Genomic DNA, 20232 nt, shown 5'->3' with positions numbered 1-20232 from the left:
GGGCTCTGCAGCTTGCACTGGAGTCTTGCACAGTCATCCTGCATGCATCCTGTCACAAGACATCCTATCCCATAGTCTGAGTACAACACATGGATCCCTACAGAGAGCAAGCTGAAGGCAATCAGACCACTGAATCATACTTTGCTGTTGCAGAACGACTGGACCAGCAAAGCCAGAGAGTTAACATTCAGTGAGCTGTGTAACCCCAGTACTGCATTTGTCCTGTACCACCAGCTCAAGCTTTGAACCTCCTGCCAGCCACTCTGCTCAGCCACCTAACCCAAATACCATTCCATTCCAATGAGCCATTCATGCATGTGGACATGAGCCCGAGCAGAGATCCACATGTCGGACCAACCTACAGGGAAGATGACACTAATACACCCTATTGCATTGAAAATGAAGAAGACATTAAATCCTGCATTGCAACTTGTGATACAGCGGCATTAAATGATCAAAGGCCCCAGAGAATGCTCTGAAACAAGGGCCTGGTATATGCCCATCATCTGTGGGTCTGCTACATGTATCATAGATATATGTAGCATATATTCATATCTATCTATCCATCTATCTATCTAGAGATACATAGAGAATCATAGAATCACAGAATGGTTTGGGTTGGAAGGGACCTTAAAGCTCACCCAGTTCCAACCCCCTGCCATGGGCAGGGACACCTTCAAGTGGACCGGGTTGCTCCAAGCTCCATCCAACCCAGCCAGCTCAAGCACAGAGCTGTGGCGGCTGTGCTGAACAACACTGACCTTCTCTAGGACAAAAGAATCCAAAATTGCCTTTTCTCAGTTTTAGATTTAATTTGAGCTGAGTTCAGGACAGCAAAGCCGCAGGTTGCTCATCGCACAGATACAGCAAAGCATTGCTGTTCCTACCACTCCATGAAACAGTTTGTCCAAGCCTCAGGAACGACACAGGAACATCCAAGGCTTAGGCTGAGCAAGGACACTGCCCCCAAACAGAAACACGACAGAACTGATGACTACAACAGAACCAGGATGGTTTCAGAGCAAAGTGGAAAATGCTGTCCCCAGCCTTCATTTCCCTGCTAGAGAAGCAGCTGCTGTAGGTGGAATCGCACACATCTGAAAGGCAGCACTGTGAGGGCTTGCTCTGCTGTAGTTATGCTTTAGCACTAAGGACTTCATCCAGCTGGAGCGTTTATTATTCCACAATAGGACTTAAAATTCATCAACAAAATGAAAGCCAAGAGCTGTATTTCACAACCGAACAGATTCAGCACCGCGCACATCTTGGGCTTGGTTAAAACAATCACGTGGAAGATGCAGAGCAGCTGTCTGGGGGATTGTTGTTTACCATCTTGGCTGTGATCGTGCAGGTGCTCTTCCAACTGCTACAGACACAGGAGATACCCCAGGAACTTCAGCACACTGTGAGCCTGCACAGAGGGAAGGTGCAGGTCCTGAAGCTATGGCTATGCCATAGGCCAGATGCATGGGTGCAGCACAGATCTGGGCTGGGTTTATCCTAGAGAGCATGACAGCAGTAATATGACAGTAGCTGTGGTACCATTTCAACAGCAAACCAGCATCATGTTGCTATACAACCTTTAGAAAGCAGGGGTTGGGATGACACCACCTCTCTCCCCTCACTGAACATCAGCTGCCAGGTCAGGATGTTGTGCTGGCAGATAGGGGATGATTCATTGGCAGTGAGCTGGAGCTCATGGACATGGAGCTGAACATGGCTGATGGGGGATCCAAGGGGTTCCATGGGGCTGGAATCACAGTGGGAATGGGCCCAAGGGGATGTTTTGCTGCTTTTTGACTTGTATTTTGGGGATTTAATCTCCTGGTAGAGGACAGAAGCATGAGGCGGTGCTGGAAGACTGAGCCTTACTCTTTCTGGGCACTAAGAGTACCTGCCTAAACTCAGCTTGCAGCTCATCCAGCTTCTCCTAGGACAGACTGTCCCTGTAAGCATGGCACTTCTGATCCAGCACAGTGATGGCAACAAGTGGGAGGAGGTATGACCATTCCCTGCTCACTATAGTGTATCTGCTCCCAAAGGCATCCCATCTTCCTGCCCATAGGAAAGCTCATCCCCATAAGTGCAGCACAAGCTGAAAGCTGACTTCTTCAGGCTTCCTTTGCCTCTTCTTCTCCCAGGATCTACCTACCTCTCTGGGTCCATACACGGGGCAGTTCTATCTTTACAGGAAAGAAGCCCAGGTTGGGGCAGGGCTTGGTGTTACTGAAGAGAACAGAAACACTAAAAGGAACACTGTAATGTCATCCCCCAGGAACTGCTATCACTTGCATCCACCTTATTTAGATTCATAACACTACCAGTGGTATTAGGGCATCGTCCACCACACCACGGACGTTTAAGCTGAAGCTCATCTCTGATTCTAAGGGAAGTTAAAGCTCCCATTCATGTAGCATAGTAATTAGTCTAAAACTAATTTAGACACATTTACCTACTTCAGTCAAAACTGCAGCTGCAGCACAGGCTCGCCTTCCTTACCCACATCTGGCACACTCTCACCTTAGTTTTGCTTTCAAGAGTGGGCCAAAACCCTATCAAAGTGTACACTGAGTTCTCAAAGCCAAATAACCTGCATCCTACCTTCCTCTAGATGCTACAGACATCATCACCTCCAGGAATGACCATTAACCTCCATGGGTCCAGAGCACAAACACTGATCCAACCAGCATTGGCTTGGGAGGATGAGGAATCTTGATCCTTTCCAAAGCCTGAAGTCAGTACTGGGACGGGCACTGGGATGGGCGCTCTATAAAGGCTCTGCATCAGAAATAGCTGGAATTGTTTTAATTGCTTTCCTCTCTATAATTAATCTCTGCATTCGCATTTGAAGTAGAACTTTTCAGATGGAGACGGACTCAGGAGTCTGGGAAAACTGGGTTTGCATCCAATGGAATTATTCCTCAGAAATACTCCACAGACACAGGCAGCTTTACACAGGCAAATAAAAAAGGGCACAGAATTAAAGACTGCAATTTATATCACAGTCCCATTAAATACGATCTAAATACAAACAACTGAGTGTCTAGGTTTTCTCATACCTTCAGTCTGACAATCTGAAAGATTCTGTAGGTATTATTGAGGCTTCAAAACACCTCTAATACCCACAAGCTCCATTCTGCAGCTATAACAGCACAGTGAAGTAACAAATCAGGAACCAAAACATGTCAAGTCATGGAAGACAAGCTTTTAATACAATCAATGTTAATACAGGGTGGCACCTTCTGGCCTGTTGTGCCTTAGGGTCAGCAGGCAAGGGACAACACAACACTAACCCTCTCTTTCTGCTGTAACTTTGGTTCCACGTCTGCATGCACGTTACAGCTCCATCCTGCACACACTCACTACAAGGTGCAGTGCATGTTCCTAGGATGCTGGTTATCAGCACAGTGTCAGCAGCACTTCCCCAACAATACCTATCAGAAAATGCTTGCAGAGATGCATCTCGCTGCAGCCCCAACCACCCTAATGGGCTCACAGCAGCAGGAGAGGCTCCCTTTATCCATTAGCAAGAAGAAAACAACAGCAAACACAGCAGCTTGGCCAATGCAGTAGCAACAACCCGAGTTAGATGGGTTTTCCACGTACAAAGCTCCCTGCCTGGCTGCTGGAGTCTCTCTGATTGCCAGCAGAGGACTTGGAAGGCATTTTGCTGATGAGATCAAAGATAGGCTTTTAAAGCTCAGCACGCAGGATCTACCTACTGGAAGCAGAGCAGACAGCATCTGGCCTCAGCCCAATCTCAGCTGAAAACAGTTCAAGCTAATCTAATGGGGAGGCAGACATTAGTTAGGGGTTAGTAGAAGCACTCAGCAGATTACCTGCCCTTGTTTCTGGTCCCAGTACAAGTGTAAATGAAGTAGCTGAGAGACCTAGCAAGGGAAAAAAGAGAGCCATTGTGGCAACACACGTCAAAGCTTTGAGAATAAGGCCTATTTGAAGCCTAAGTAATTAAGGCGAGACATGAGCATGACATTGGGCACCATGGGCAGGGTACTCACGTACACATAAGAAGCAGGGACACCCACCTTTAGATGAAGGTTCTCCCTTTCTCAACCTTCCCAGAGAGATGGAGAAACCACTCCATAACCCCAGCTGACAGGGGCTTACCTAGCAAGTGTGTTTAGAGAGTAAAGCAAATTACAAACACCATGGGCTGCCACTCTGCTCCTTGCACCTGATGGATGAGACTGGCTACCTCTGTAATCCAGATTTAAGATGATTAAGAACAGAGTGCATTTATAACTAATTTAGGCACAGGATTAGGTGAGGGACACATGGCAGTCATAGAATCACAGAATGGTTTGGGGTGGAAAGGACCTTAAGATCATCCAGTTCCAACCCCCTGCCATGGGCAGGGACACCTCACACTAAACCATGTCACCCAAGGCTCTGTCCAACCTGGCCTTGAACACCTCCAGGGATGGAGCATTCACAACTTCCCTGGGCAACCCATTCCAGTGCCTCACCACCTTTACAGTAAAGAACAAGAATTCTTCTTTATATCTAATCTAAACTTCCCCTGTTTAAGCTTAAACCCATCACCCCTTGTCCTATCACTACAGTCCCTGATGAAGAGTCCCTTCCCAGCATCCTTGTAGCCCCTTTCAGGTACTGGAAGGCTGCTCTGAGGTCTCCACGCAGCTTCCCTTCTCCAGGCTGAACAACCCCAATCTCTCAGCCTGTCTTCGGTCATTTCAGTCCTGGTGACTGCCAGCTCTTATGAGAAGCAGGGTAAGGATGAGGAATCACACCCAGCAATGAATCAGAGTTTGCAAACAGAAATGTTATCATTTGCTAAGAGCAAACCCATCGGCTTTATGCTCTTGAGCACAGTGAAGGAGAAAACCGCTTCTGCCCTGGTATGAGCACAAATATCCCACAAGCAACATCCTGATGGCCAGCCCTTGCGTGCCGTGCCTCCTCGCCAGCCGCTCCGGAGATGTCAGACAGCATTAAAGACTCAAAGGGAAACCACAGCTGACGTTAATGTTGATGGTGGAAGCTTCACTTCATCCACCCTTTTTGTTTGTGCCGTTCACTTCCTCTCCTGGGAACTGTTTGTGATTGTCTCTCCCAGGCTGCTCTCTCTGTGCAAGTTTATTGTTTGGCTCTGCTGTCCTGGGCATTCACTGCCTATTGTCGGCTTCTTGGAGACACCAGCAAAGGAGCCCACGAGAGATAAACCTGGCCTGCAGCTCCAACAGCACTGGGTTACTACTGATTTAGGAGAAACAGATGCTCAAAGGCATAAGAATGGAAGAGACATCACACCATGACAGGAACAGGTCACAATACCATGATCAGTGCCACGCTCCCCAGAAAGCCATTTGCTGTTCCTCTTCAGTGGTGTAACAGAGCTCAGCCATGAGATCTTTGATTCTGGATCCCACATGGAGATCCTTTAAAGGAAGCTATTTTCAAAAGCAGCACGTTCAGCCCTTCTGAGGTGCCACTAAATCCCCTTCTGAGGTAACACTTTGGTGTAACACTGTGTACTTTAAACCACTCCTGACGGCTGCTCTTGGCACGGCCATTACAGATCTGGTGCTAAGCAGATGGATCAGAACTGTCCTCAGATGTGTTTAGTAAGTGAAGAAACACCCTCCCTCCAAGCAGTGGGATCTAATCATTACAAAGAGGCTTCATCCAGCATCTTAAAGGAAAGGATACTCCTTACCCCCTTCTTCCCTCTTTCCCCATTCAAGTAAAAGTGCAGTTCTCCACTGTCACATCACAAAAGGCAGCATCTCTGCCCACACACGTTTTTCCTCCACAATAAGTAAATCTCAATCCTTATGGAAAATTAGGGATCTAAACATTTACTTTCAGGCAGCTGCACTACCTATAATAGACAGATACTAGAAATGAGTGAAAAGATGCTGTTTGACTAGAGAAGACCGAATCTAAATCATTACCAGCATTTCCCTTCCAATACCCTAGCTTAAAAACCAGCAAACACACTGGGAACCTTCCCAATATATTTCTTCAGCTAAAGGACCCTAAAGTAGTGCAATCCCTAGGGGATGATGAGCCCAAAGGTGGAAATGGAAGTGACAAACCAGACAGGGCTGGGAGCTGAGGCAGTTTGGGAACTGCTGATGCTGCACTCCTGAGCGTTAAAGAGGTGGATGCACATAGTGAAACCCTCATCTGCATGCCTGCTCCTTTTGACCCATACCCAGTGACTGCTGGCTCTGCCAGCACCACAAGCCACATTTCCCCACGCATGAAAGACTCCTGGACTGTTTCTCAGACTTATTAGGCACAAACAGGCTTTTCATCGTCACCAGTCATGCGTGCCTGCTCCCTCCTCATCCATCATCCCCGGCCAAGGCGCTGTGCCTGCTCCCAGCAGCACGCCGTGCCCCAATCCCCTTCTTAAAGACAGGCTGTACAAGGGCACAGCACCAGCTGCTGTGCAAACTGTCCCTGCCCCACACACAGGAGGGCAGAAGAAGGGACATTATAAGAAAGCTTTGGGTTATGATGATCTGATGGCTGTGGGATGCTTTCTGCTGCCCGCCTTTGAAGAACTGAGTTGAAGCTGCAGCTTGGGGATGGTTAAGTGGTTGGCAGCAGGATTTGTCTTGGAGACAGGGAAAGACACTGGCCTGTCTGGCAGAATTCGTTTGTTCAGGGTGAGGAATCAGGCTACATGGAAAGAGGATCTGGGAAACCCTGGAGATTGAAGGAGAGGGTCAGAGGGCTGATAGTGTAAAACTGGTGGTGGGTGCATTGCAGAGACAGAGGAGGCAATGGCAGGGTAGGCAAGCAGGGAACAGAAGAGCAGGGGACTGGGGACAGGGCAAGGCAGCAGATGGCAGGAGGCTCAGGGTGACAGGCAGAGCACGAGAAAGTGCTGGGAGCATGGTGACAGCAAGGGTGTACATATGGATGTGATGGATGTGCTTCCAAGCCATCGGTACCTCTCCTCACCGTAGCCACTATGGACCCCAACTGCTCATGTTAGAAACCTGATGGGTGCCAGTGAAAAACACACTTATGCCCATGCTTCCATCTGATGTCTCCAATGGCACCAGCACCACTGCTGGGGCTGTAACAACCTGCTGCTGCTGCTCTCCTTCTGCTGTGGCCCAAAAGCAGGCTCCTCTGCCTCTCCTCCCTTGAAGTGAGCTGGAAAGAAGGGGCAGGCAGTGCCCAGGGCCCTTTGGGAGCAGGAATGGCTGAATTAGGTGGAACTAATTGAAAGCACGCAAAGAGCAGCAGGATTTACTGCCTGGCCACCTAATCCTGCCACTTAGGACTGAGCCACTTGAAGTCACAGTGTGTGACAGAATGACCAAGCAATGAGGACAGGATTACAGAGCCCCAAATCAGATTATGCTCCTTGATGGGGACACAAGCTGCTGGGGAGAGGGAAAAGATCTGTGCTGAGCACCTTGCAGGGTGTAATAAGAGCAGATATCCAGCGCTGCCTGCTTAGAGAGCATCAAAAATAGACTCTCTGGAGAGAGAAAACACCCAAGTGAGCCAAGCTGGGCAGCGCCAGGGTACCTGGCACACTGACAGCTCCTCAGCCTGTGAAATGAACTGGCACAGGTCTGCGCCAGCATTAGCACAAATGTGGCTTCAAAACAAAGCGGAGCAGGAGGGAGGGGAAGGGAGACGTGCCTGCAGTTGGCTAGCTAAAACTGAGGGCTATTTAAGAGAGAAAGGTGAAAGGGCCAAGGGATCAGAGGTTACGAAGCTGTGGCTGTGCTTGCAGCATCTTAGCCTGTAGTAAATGTACAAGCAGCAGTCTGCCGCACACAGATGCAATCAGAGAGCCGGCTGCATTGTGCTACACGGATAAATAGGTGATGGATAAAATGAACGGCTAAAATAAAAGATAGAATGAAGACAGGGGCCTTGCCCTAAGATCTTATCATGAAAGACAAAAGATCATGATGGATCAGGATGGCGAGTTAGCACAGCTCAGGGAAAGGAGAGGACAGGGCTCTGCACAGTGAGAAATGTCTCCAAGTACAGGAGCCTTTAGAGTTTAGCCAATTCACTGAGAACAGGTTTGGACAGAGAACACTTCCAGCCCAGCAGCTCACTGTGTATTTGCCACTAGAAGATGCTGCTTTGCAAAGTCTGAGGGTCCATTTCTTAGTACAAAAGCATCTTTTCCTTGCCCATTAATCCAAGTGAAGCAGCACGTGAAGACAGATCCTCACATTCACTTACTGGTAAAAGCCATGTTTTCCATGGGAGCTGCAGGAGCTCAGTGCTTCTGAAGAGGTGGTCATCTCTATATTGTAGGTTCTATCCATAGGTTCTATATATAGGTTCCAGTTTTAACACAATCCATTAAAGGCTGAAGCCAAACGAACCTGAAGTCCTCACTTTTCTATCTGCACTCAACACTTACCACAGGTTAGCCGGATGGGACAACCAAGATAAGCCATAGGAATAATATTCTCTTCCCTTCCTCCTTGGAAACTCCCCCTAGGGACAGCACTGCAGTCTTGCCTAGCATCTGTCTGCTCAAAGTGCTTTCCAGATAGTCATTTAAATGCCTCTCATGCAGCATAATCCATCTCTGTCGTACCACCTTCTCAAGTGAGCAAGTGAAGGCGTTGACATACATTTAACAGCAGCTGAAAACCAGGGCAACAAACCCTGCTACCACCCCTACCTGCTCGTATCTCTTGGGAAGGGCTTCCTTCATAGCAGGGACAGCTAAATGGAGACACATCCATGCCTGACTAGTCACATTTCACATGCTGAATAGCTGAGGAACCTCAGCTCAGCTTCTGTGCTGCAACACATCGCCCGTAAATCACAGCCCTTAGCTCTGCCTGCCCAAAACACAACAGATTCAGTCTGAGAAGGGCAAGGGATAGAAGCTGCATTAACCACTCCTGACTATCACAGCATGAAGAGTGTAAATGCATTAAGGGTGTGGATCAGCAGCAGAGCTGATCTGTCTGCTTCACAGCACCAGCATCTTGCTTTCCTTTCCTCGGGCCATACTCTTCACAACACAGCTCCATCCCTTCCCTTGTGCTGGCTCAGGCATTGAGACTCATTTTGGGGCTCAAAAAGCAGCATTCCCTTTCCTTCTCTTTCTGGATCAGCCTTGTGATAGATTAGAGAGAACCTGAGGAGGTCCAAAGAGCTGATGCACAGTAATACACTGGGAGCAGGAGCACTTTGGAGGAGGAAAGCTGTCAGATCAGCTCACCCTATCTCTTGGATCTGCACCCTAAGGCACACAGAAGCAAACAACCTGCTGGAGGCCACACACCAAAGTACTGAAGGAAGCCAGGAGTCCCATTTTCCCTCACATATTCAGGGTAATCGAAATGTCAAGGCTGAAGCAAAGACATGAACAGCCCTTGCTTTGTTGTAAAGATCAATCCATCCATCCAACAACAACCTCTCAATCTTAACAGCTCCTTTTCCCCTCCCCAAAGCAGTGGGCAGGGAAGACTCCTCTGGTCCATTCACAGGGTGCAATATCTCTCAGTTTAGGCTGGCAGATGTGTCACACAACAATACCACACAAGTCATAGCGTTGCTTTCTTCCACCACTGAATGGGGAGCTTCATTCATCCAAAACAATGGCTTCCTTGTACCCTGGAGGCTCTTCTCCCTTCTACCCAGCTTCCCATTGCCACTGGAGCCCCATTCCAAGGCAGAAAAGCAGAACAGCAGGAAGAAGAACCATGGTGCTGACTGCTCATTCAGGCTGAGGACAGTGTGAGATGAACAGGTTGGCACTGGGGGTCTGAGCATCTCAAAGTCAGGATCTACCCAACCAGGAGCCAGAGTTCCTTCAGGATTCACACACCGTTTCTCACTCTGGCCTAAAACCAGCTCTAGCACAAAGAATCTGCAGCACCTCGTAGGAAGGGGCTCGGGGCAAAGGCAGTGCTGCAAAACTGGCATTCCCAGGGCCCATTAAAGACCATGGTGTGACTTCTTCAGGCTTACACAGCAGCCTCAGAAGTGTTAAGTGTCATGGTAGCATCACACACATGTTGCTTTGTTGGGCATGCAATACATAGCTCTGCCTTAGCTCCACATTTATCCCAGGGTTCAGTCCAGGTCTGGATTAGCTTCCAGTCCCTGGGTTAGCAGAGCCTGATCACTGAGGAGCAAACAGGTCAGGAGAAGAACTGAGCCATGGCTAAGAAACACAGTCTGCATAATGCTTGGCAGGGAAAAAGAAGGCCATTTGGGGGGTTTCTTTGGAAAAAGTTATAGCTTCTGCATATCCTTGTGATCCTACATGTGCATGGCACACCCCAGGGGCTCCCCACTTCTATAGTACATTGCATTCAACATGTTCTATAGACCTAATGGTATTTGGGCTCCTAAGGATGTACCATGCGTTTGTTACAGAAGGTAAGGCCAAGACGTACTAAAATGATGTGCCTGGGGTCATAGGAAAAGCATTTGAAGAGGAAAATGACTTCCTTCAACTCCCTTTCACACATTTTTCCTAATCCCAGTGCCCTTAAGTTCCTATTATCCTTTTGCAAGAGGCGCTGTATCTGACTGTACAAAAGCTGTACCCTTTTATACAAGTCTTGCCCCCAAAACACAAGGGCACGGTGGCAGCGCACATTTGCCCTAAGCCATGCTAACCCATGGCCAGACACCAGGACCACAAAATGCAGTTATCAAGTCCTCGCAGCTTTTATGCAAGCAAGGAAACAGAGATAACAGCTATTTTCTGGTACTGGCCCTAAGCCAGGAACTGAGTACAGGATGCACCTCCTCAGATGAGACCACTCATCCAATATCCTTCTCCAAAACTAATGCCACTTCCCATTCACTCTCACATAAGCATGTCTCCAGAGAATTATATACTGGGTATGTTATGTGTAAGCCTTGCAGATGAACTTTGAGCCTCCGCAGACCACGTCTGCTCTCTGCTCTCACATTAGCCAGGCTTCCCAACAGTTCAGCATAACAACTGAAGAACTGGGGTGCAGAAGGGCTTTCCCTTCACCACAGAAGGTACTCACCAAAAGAAACAGATTTCCCTGGCAGGGTGCTAACTGTGTTCACCTAATGGTGAACATATTTCAATATTCCATGGAAGCATGCTCCTGTTTTGCCAGTGAAAAGGAAGGGCACAGGCTGTGATGAACAGAATTCCTAATGCTGTCACCTGAGTATTGACACATAGTCTTGATCCTGCATTTCCAACTCCTGTAGGCTGGCCATCACCACACTTACTGTCTTCATCCCAAGAGGCTCCTATGTGGCTGGTTAACGGGAGACTGGGAGGCATGATCAAAACCAATGAGAGGATCCCTTCCCATCTCTCCCCCTCCACAGTGTGGCTGCTGGTGGTGATGGATGCAGCTGAGATGCTGATGTGTGACCATCCTGACCCGCACCTTTACCTTCGAAGCTGCCATGACGGCTGCCGTGGCTGCGACGTTCAGCCCCCGCTTCCCAAAGTGGACAAGGGCATCGTAGCTCCGGTCTTTGGCCTGGACAAGGCAGTCATCGATCTCCTGTCACAGCAAACAACAAAACAAGCAAACAATAAAGCAAAGGAAGGACAAGTTCAGAGCGTTCCAAGCCTTGAACTCTTGGCAGGGCCATGGCATCTTTTATGGAGGTAGATACCATCCATTTCCTTCACCTTGGCTGGAGACAAGCTCACAGCCAATGTTTGCAAAGACCAAAGGTTTGCAGGGGAGCAGTAACTCCCACTGCAGGCTTTAGGAACTCGTTATTCTGCAAATGGAAGGTTGGGATCCAAAGTTGGGATACACTTGCACAATGTGCAATGACCACCAATGGGTCCTGGAAACAAGACAGATACATCGACCTGGGTAGAATGGACCAGGAGCCATTTGCAATCTATGGACTCTAAAGACAAATTGTATTGCCCCATAAAGAACTGCATTATGACACTGCATCATGGACAGATGAAGCTGTACTGCTCTGCAGCCAGGAGTGGTGGTCTCAGAAGTATCTGAGTCATCTCTCCCATCACTGCAGTGGCCAGCTTCAACATGCCCATGGACTTGGTAGGTCCAGAGCTTCTGGATTTCATGCTGCTCAAGATACAGTGAAATGGTTATGAAAGTTCCTGCCCTCACCTTCCCCCCCTCAAGACACAGGGGTCTGGATGAGAATGGATGACAATGACTTCCAGTACTGAGGTGCTGGATGTGCTGGGTTAGTGGGGACTGGAGGCCATGAGAAGCTGCTGGCTGTGTAGTGATTCCCTCCCTGTTCCTAGTAGATAAGAAGTGGCAACCCAAAATGCACAAGCACTGCTTGTGAAAAGCAGAAGTTCCCAGGATGCAGAGAGACAGGGGATCAATCCCCACTGTCCTCCTTGGACAGGACTGAGGTACAACTGCTCATGCACTGCCTGTGGCTAAACAGAGCTTTCATTTCCATACTTGCCAATGCAGTAGTCTGCACGTTGGTACGTGACTGGTGGCTATTCTTGGCCCATGCATTCCCATGAGCCAAATGGCTCTGCCTGACAGTGTCCCATTCACAGCCACAGGAATCTCTTAGGCAGGCAAATGATCCAAGCTCTATTGCCTCCCCCCAAGACGTTTCTCAACCCAGGACCTGAGCATGCTGCATGCCTTACTTCAGCAGGCTATATAGTGCTTGCTAAGCCTGTTTGAGAGAGGCTGGGCTATTCGTTTTAGTGCTGCACAACGTTTTAGGCAGAGCTGCTAACAAAGTCAAGGAGCCCTGGCTGCCAGCCCCTGTTTCTCTGTTACACCCAGCCACAACGCAGCACTCAGCTATATCCAGCCAGTATGTGCAAAGCAGCTCAGGAGGTATTTTTATCCCCCTCGCTCCCAACGTCTCAAGTGCACAAAGATGAGCTAATACGTGTGAGCGTGCTGAACAGATGCCAGTATTGAAATACTCAACAAAGAACAAAACCACCAACCAAAGGAGATGGTCAAATGATAGGGGAAGAGAATCGGCAACTCCCAGTCCTCCAGTGAAAATGAGTGACAGGAAGACTGGAGTAAACACTTTGCAGATCTGCTCCATCCAGGCACCTGTGATTACCTTTTCTTTTGAAGACAGTGTTGGATGAACAAATTTCCTGTACAGGAGGCTGGAGCCTTTTGTGTACGGAGACAGCAGCCAAGCTACAAAAGCTATTTTGAGTTCATAGTAGAATGGAAACCTAGGAGAAAAAGAGCTATTAGTGTCCACTCCCAATTTAACCACTGCCCTTGGAGATGCTCAGCACAGGAAGGGACTGGTCGGTCTGGTTAGGGAAGCCTTTGCTTACTGAGAAGTCCAAAGGCCAGAATATATCCACTCACCTTTACAGACATCTCAACTAGCATGTGGGTAAAGCTTTACTTGGGTATCAGGGCCATTATTTACTGGTCTGAAAGAGACTCTGCTGTGTGATAAGAGGACCTTTCTATATGCAAAGAGCACAGATGCTGCCTTCATAGCATCCCCAGTCATTATGAGGGAGCAAAGAGCAAACCAGCAAATCAATGTTGCATGGATATATTTATGTACCTTTCATCTCTCTGCCTTTTTGCTTTTAAGATAACTCTTATCTGCCTGAAACTGGAATACAAGAACCTTTGCTGCCCATGCAACATGCAATATAAAGGTGCAGATCCACACTGTGGCTTTCAGGTAACATTGTAAAGTATACAGGAGACTAACTGCCAACAGGACAACCTTTAGCTGTAACATCAAGCCAAGGACTTCTTGGGATTAGATGATCCAGACTCTCTTTTGGAGGAGAAAGCCTAGAGCTCAAGGCTGGCCAGCAAACAGCATCCTCATGTGATGAATCAATGCTACCCTTCACAGGCAAGCAAGAGCAACACAGAGACCCCATGATGGGTGTGCAGCTGGACCCAGACTGTGCACAGCACCATCACAGAGCCAGCTGGGCCATACAGCACCCAGGCCTGACCCAATGGGCCTCAGTGATGCTCTGCTCCAAGCATGGATGTGCCAGGTTGGTCTAACACCTCCCTGAGGATCTCTGCAGCATACTCGATTTCACAGGCTGGATGAGCCCTCTGTCATTCCTCCTGAGACCCACATAATACATCCTCCAAAAACAAAGCTCCAGAGGAACACAGTGGAGGTAGCTTTGCATGTAAATTAGACAGAGACACAATGATGTCTTTTATACCCTGTTAAACAGATCTGACATGTTGCCAAGTACCCCCAATTCCCTTTCTCTGAAGGACTCACTAGACGCATGCACTGCTATGCAGGAACAGGCTTTAGGTGAGGACCACGCATTACAGTTGGATTCTCATCCTGAAGCCTGCTCATCTCACCAGTTAACACTAGAAAGGCCTTACTAAAACCAGCAACAAACATTTCCAAACTTGAGCGTCCAAATTTAAGGAATTAAACTCTTCCCTGTGAGGGTGCTGAGGCGCTGGCACAGGGTGCCCAGAGAAGCTGTGGCTGCCCCATCCCTGGCAGTGTTCAAGGCCAGGTTGGACAGGGCTTGGAGCAAGCTGCTCTAGTGGAAGGGGTCCCTGCCCATGGCCAGGGGGGTGGAACTGGATGAGCTTTAAGGTCCCTTCCAACACAAACCATGCTGTGATTCTATGATGCGAGTCTATGAAGCTGATAACTGGGTATGTATGCGCTCTTATCCTGACAGAGGTCACCAGGAATCTTCCCCTGGTACCAGAGCTCACATCAATACGGACTGTCACTGTCCTCCATCCAACCATAAACCTAACCAGGAACTGGCCTGGTTAGGCTGGAATGGCAAAACATCCCAGGAACAACCACTCATGCAGCAACCTACAGAGTCCTGTGCTGTAGGGCTGTATCTGCCTGGTCCCTACAGTCTGTGTATGTACTGTAGGACACAGGTAGGTAAGTCTAGAGCTACGCCTGTAGCTAAAGCTACTGTTGTTTATGTGATGATGTGTGCAAGCATCCAACTCAACAATCAGCCTCTCTGACATGCAGGGGACAACCTCCTGTAATGATTTCTCACTAATGAGATCTCACTGAGCAATTCCATCTTCTTTCTTGCTTTCCCTGTGGCAGCACTGAGGCAGGAAGCACGGCTCCTCCAGACAAAAGACCTCTATGCACCTGAAGCTGTGAACCCCATGCTCAGGAAGCAGTGCAACTTTTGTGCCCCTTTTTTACCTCACTTTTAAACGTCTCCATTCTCTTTCCACCTCATTGCAAAGACCCTCTCCCTCGTGGTGCTCACCAGCATAGAAAGATGTCCGTGAATGTCTCTGCTGTCGTGAAGAGTGCGAATATGATCCAGTACATCATCCATTTGACCTGATAGGCAAAACCAGCATCAGTTCATTCTCCCCCAAGGGCCTTGAACTATCTCTTACAGGCACAAATGCACAGAGTAACTCCCACAGAAAAAAAAGAGTGTTCTGGTTCTTCCCACCTCCCCCTTGTGTGTTTAACAGTTACTATGGACTTGAAGATCGCGAAATGCCCCACCTCAGCACATAACACATCAGATTTCCACACAAACCCTTGGGAAGCAAGAGATTGTGGCCTTTAGGACTGGCCTTATGAAAAGAAGAGCAGTCTGGCTCTGTCCTCAGAGAGAACCACAGCCCTGTCACAGGGCATTTACAACCTCACTTGGCTCATCTTGACAAAGGTGAACACTAGGGTGTTGGCCAAGCTGCAATGAAGAAAAACTGTATTTACTTGCATAACATCTACAAGCAGGGGAAACCAGCCAGGGAGAGATAAAGAGGTAATTGCCCATCCCAGGATCCAGGGCTCAGGAGCACAATCAACTCACCCCGACTTATTCAATCAGTGTGCATCACTTGGTGGTGCCTCCTCACATCCACACTCTGAGCACACTGCAGTGACAAGGGCGAGTGAATCACCTTAAATCCCTTACCTGGGGCTTGGGCGAGAGCATTTCACCTCATACTGGCAGTAAAAGTATACATTGTGCTGTCAGTGCTCAACTATGGTAACTCCAGTGGGGTGTGCACTGCTTGATGGGTGATTTATGGATGGGCTCCTTTGTGGTGATAGCAACAGACACAGAAAGAGTGCTTGGGGGCTGTGACTTGGTCAGGGAAACTGTAGGATCTTGAGTAATTCAGGGATCTAGGGATTTTTGTCACTAAATGGCATTTAAAGCCCAGCTAAATTATTCTGATGAAAATCAGTCAGAGAACTGGACCCAAGTGTTACCTAAGGCTGGGATAACTGCAGTAGAATAAGGGAAAGAAGGCAGTACAAGGGGGATGCCTACACTGGGTGCTGCTCTGGGGAAGGAAGGATGGAGGTGGCAAAAAATCTGTATCTCACCAGCTCTGAAATGGCTTTCTCCATCCCCTCCCCATGCACTGGGGACAGTACTTGTAGTCTCTCTCCACTCCCTGCAGGTACTGCAATAATCCCCTGAGGAACTGTCACCATATAGAGCTATAGAACTGCTCACCTGGGACTTAGTTATATGCATATTTGGTGTGACAGCAGTGGAATGGCCCTGTCAAATGCCCGAGAACATTGCCTTCCCAGGGCAGCTTCTGTCAGTGTTTTCCACATAACTCAAAGCCTCAGTTGGACATTCCTGCCAGCCAGACTTCAACACAAACCAAGACCTGGTGTGGAAGGGCTCGGGTCCGCCTCAAACACCATTTATCAAAATGGCTATTCCTAATCAAAGTAAACTGCAGCCATATTATCTGGAGCAAGAGATGAAGGTTCGTACTGGGTCAGTGTAAACTGCCACTGCTTCGGGTTATTTCATCAGACACTAATAGAGGTGCTGCCACAACTGAGAAATGACTGTAAGTGCAGAGCAGGTCTCACACTTGGGTCATGACCCCATGTGTCCGGTGGGAGTTCTTCATTTGCAATTGAATTCCCAACAGGAATTGGACCCTTCAGCAAAATACTTTCCAGAAAGGGGCTATGGAAACATTAAGTATCAGTGGCAGACACCGTTTGGGGATGCCAGCACACGTCTCCATCCTTTCCAAGCAGAGGATGTGCAAACCTTGAGCAGCAAAGCTGTGCAAGGGCTGCAGGGACATTTTGCTGTAGGTATCTGATGTGTTCTGCCACACTTAATGATTCTCAGAACATCCCAACCATTAACTGAAGGAGGGTATTGAAAGAAAGGGAAAATCTCAGCAGGCATAGTGAGCCCCTGTTTGAGCTGGTGCAAGGACTTAAAGGGATACCCATCTATGGTGTTAGCCAGAGGAGAAAACGGGCTTGTTATCCTTGGGATCTTGAGAGGATGGAAGAGTCGAGATCTGGAGGCTGAGTCAGGTTCAGTGCAACAGAACTCAGGTTGTGAGGGGCACTACAAGTCCTACAGGAGACCAACAGCATCCAGGCGGGTTTGATTCTCCCACATCGCACTTTCCCTTGGTGGCCCCATATGCCTTTAGAAACTGGGCCCAGGGAAGATCTTTCAGCCAGAGGATGAGGCAGCACAACCAGATCTGCCTGTAAATAGGTCACTCCACACAGAAGGATGTTTCCATCTGAGGATTCAGTCCTATGTGCTTCAAGTTTCCTCCTCTGATCCTTGCTCTGAATAAGCAGCTCAAGCTTCAAGGCTTTTTGAAAAGGCTTTGATTTATGCTGCTCTTCAGAAACAAAAGGAAAACAGGCAAAGCTCTGCGTGCCAAACACCTTTTAAGTTGACCATATTTAGCTCACAACCCCATAGAAACAGCATACATTTGTCAAAGAGCACATCAACTCAGCAGAGGAGCCAGAAGCACAAACCCAGGTCTCCTTATTTGAGACTTGTGCCAGTCCATCTTCAGGCCACTCTTCCCCTTGCACTGGTTTATGAGCTTTCCCAGTATACAGGCAACACCTTCACAAAGTGGTGAGGAAGAAAACAAACCCTGCAGCACAGCCCCAAACCTCATTACTCACATATTCTTTGATGTCCTTTGATTTCACGGCTTTGTAGGAATAATACGCGGGGTAAAGAGTGCCAAATATAAGCCTGGAAAAAACCAAACAACAAATGGGTTAGATTGATTTCCTGTCTCAGGGAAACCTTTAATTTCTTTTTCCTGTCTGTTAAATGTGTTTGTTGCACTGTAAGAAGTGCGAGGATTTGATTCAAGCTTGAGTGCACCAAATACAGTACAGGGATGATTTTGCACCACTAAATCCAGAGAAACTATTGCCAGAGACATGAATGAAGAGCAGGGATTCAGGCTGACTCCCCTTTTGCAATGGTTTCCATACCTGTACCTTAGTATTACATACAAAACAAAACATCCAACCCCAAAGCAAACCAAGAAAGACCACGGACCTCCTGTGATTTCCAAACAGCCTCCTGTGAAACCAGGAATACAGGAGTTCCTAACGAGAACCATCTCCCTACATTCCCTTCCACCTCTGTTCAATACCCTGAAGAACTGGCAAACACAGTAAAGCAGGATCCAAGTTCTGCTGGCACAAGAGGTGTGAATGCTGGGGCCTTATCTCTTAGCAGAGGGATTGGACTAGATGATCTCCAAAGGTCCCTTCCAACCCTAATGGTTCTGTGATTAAATCTGCTGCAGGGAAAAGCCCTGCCCTGTTTGGTAAAGTCAATTCGGGCTCAAAGGAGGAGAATCTGCCCACCAAGATGTGCCAATAGGCCCAAAAATGCCAGCTTTCCTGTTCTTTCGGTTTCCTTTCATTTCCAAGTCTGAAAGGGATGCTGCCAGCTTCAAGAGTTCATGTAAGAAAGGAACTGGGATCTGTAAGTTAAAAATAGCACTACTGAGAAGAGAACACTGGGAGGTTTTCTACACCAACTCCTCTCTGCATCACTGCCTAAATGCTTATTCACTTGGATTATTCTGGACATGAGCATAGGCTTGTCAAAACCACTCTGCCCTGCCCAGGGTTCACTCACTTTTATTCAATGCAGCAGGATGATGCTGCAAAGTCTAAATGTAATACATTGCAGGGGAATGTTTATTGGCTCCCAACCTTCCCATGGAAGCTTCTGCTTTAAGCTCATACATCTGGATTTGCAGCTCTTGGGAATGGAAACAATCAATGTTTCAGTCCCTAATGGTGGAGCCTCATGGACCCGCAGTCATGTTTTGCATCCTGCCAGTAGCAATTGCATGCTGTGGGACTCATAATTACAGCTGAGTCCATTATGTGCCTAAGACATTAAATATTAATACTCCGGGCTATGGTGTACCTCGTGCTTCCCGGAGCTGGAGAAGGGATTTGTGGAAGACTGGGGTGAGCCAGCACACATCCTGATTTCCATAGCAGTGACCTGTGCTCCATCATGCTTACTGTAGCATAGCTTAGAGAACCTGAGGCACAATGCAGACTGCAGTAAAGCACCTACTGAGTGAGGAGAGACAGTGTTTTACAGAGGCTTCACGCTGGCTTCAAAAAGCTTTGCTGGAAGCAGGCAGCTCTGAACCCATTTCACTGTGCTGTATGCAAGGATGAGATCCAAATGCTCAGATTCTGGGAAGCCAAGAGTATTTTTGTCCCTTGCTGTATCTTAACAGTGACACTGGTGAAGGCAAGGGAGAACAGAGAGACAATAGCTTGATCCTGTTCTCACCGAAGATATTAACAAATATCCCTAACAAATATAGGAGCAGGACCTAACCCAAAGGAGGCAGAGCTCACAAAAGGAAGAAGGCTCTATAATATTCAGCAATCACACGAATAACATTTTTGGCTCTCCTTATAAGTACCGCGTTGCTGTCCTTTCTCCTTGGCTTGGCTGCTATCTCACGCTTTTATTTCCTGCAAAGAGTCACCGAGTGATTGATATTCATTTCCTCAGTTTGTTCTGGTAACAGAAAGCAACTGGATCCTGAAGGAGCAAACAGTTTACAGGCTGCCTGGAAAAGAAGTAGTTGCAGACAATAAATGCTTGGAACAGAACCCGGTGAGGGAATGAAACTGCACAGTGATTTTGCGTTTGCGGAGCAAGGGGCAGTAAATAAGGTGATGTGCTCTCCCTAAATTGGAGATTGAGGGTTTCACTCATCTGCCTTGCAGTGTGCTGTGTGCATATATGGACATTTATTACTGCTGTGCTTTACCACACTGAACACAGTTCAAGGAATGCTGGATTCCAGTCTTGTCACTGCTGAGGCTTATTATGTGGCCTGAAGTCCCTTAACCTCTGGGTACTCCCTACAAATGAAAGACACAAGATGTTTAGGCACTTCTGTAAAGCATTTTCAGGGGCTGGAGGCAAATACCTGCACATAGGTCTGTTCCAAAAAGCCTCCTGAAGTTACT

The 20232-nt window shown here is 48.0% G+C and overlaps 1 protein-coding gene across 5 annotated transcripts in view; it reads right to left on the bottom strand.

The window, feature by feature from the left end:
* REEP1 (receptor accessory protein 1) overlaps window positions 1-20232 on the bottom strand; it is a 67556-nt gene that overhangs the window by 22794 nt on the left and 24530 nt on the right. For 4 of the 5 annotated variants that reach the window (XM_057415535.1, XM_057415536.1, XM_057415538.1 and 1 more), the window contains exons 2-6: window positions 17884-17956; window positions 15203-15279; window positions 13042-13162; window positions 11388-11501; window positions 3840-3890 (exon numbers count right to left, since the gene is read on the bottom strand). In XM_057415535.1, the coding sequence (XP_057271518.1) occupies window positions 3840-3890; window positions 11388-11501; window positions 13042-13162; window positions 15203-15279; window positions 17884-17956 (436 nt within the window). The remainder of the gene's footprint in view (window positions 1-3839; window positions 3891-11387; window positions 11502-13041; window positions 13163-15202; window positions 15280-17883; window positions 17957-20232) is intronic. The other variant, XM_057415540.1, reaches the window with a different exon arrangement.

Source organism: Pezoporus wallicus, unplaced genomic scaffold (assembly GCF_028554395.1).
Source record: "Pezoporus wallicus isolate ANWC-B61680 ecotype Strahan unplaced genomic scaffold, APGP_CSIRO_Pwel_v1 contig_8827, whole genome shotgun sequence".
Classification (NCBI taxonomy): Eukaryota; Metazoa; Chordata; class Aves; order Psittaciformes; family Psittacidae; genus Pezoporus; species Pezoporus wallicus.
This window is presented reverse-complemented; position numbering and strand designations above follow the sequence as displayed.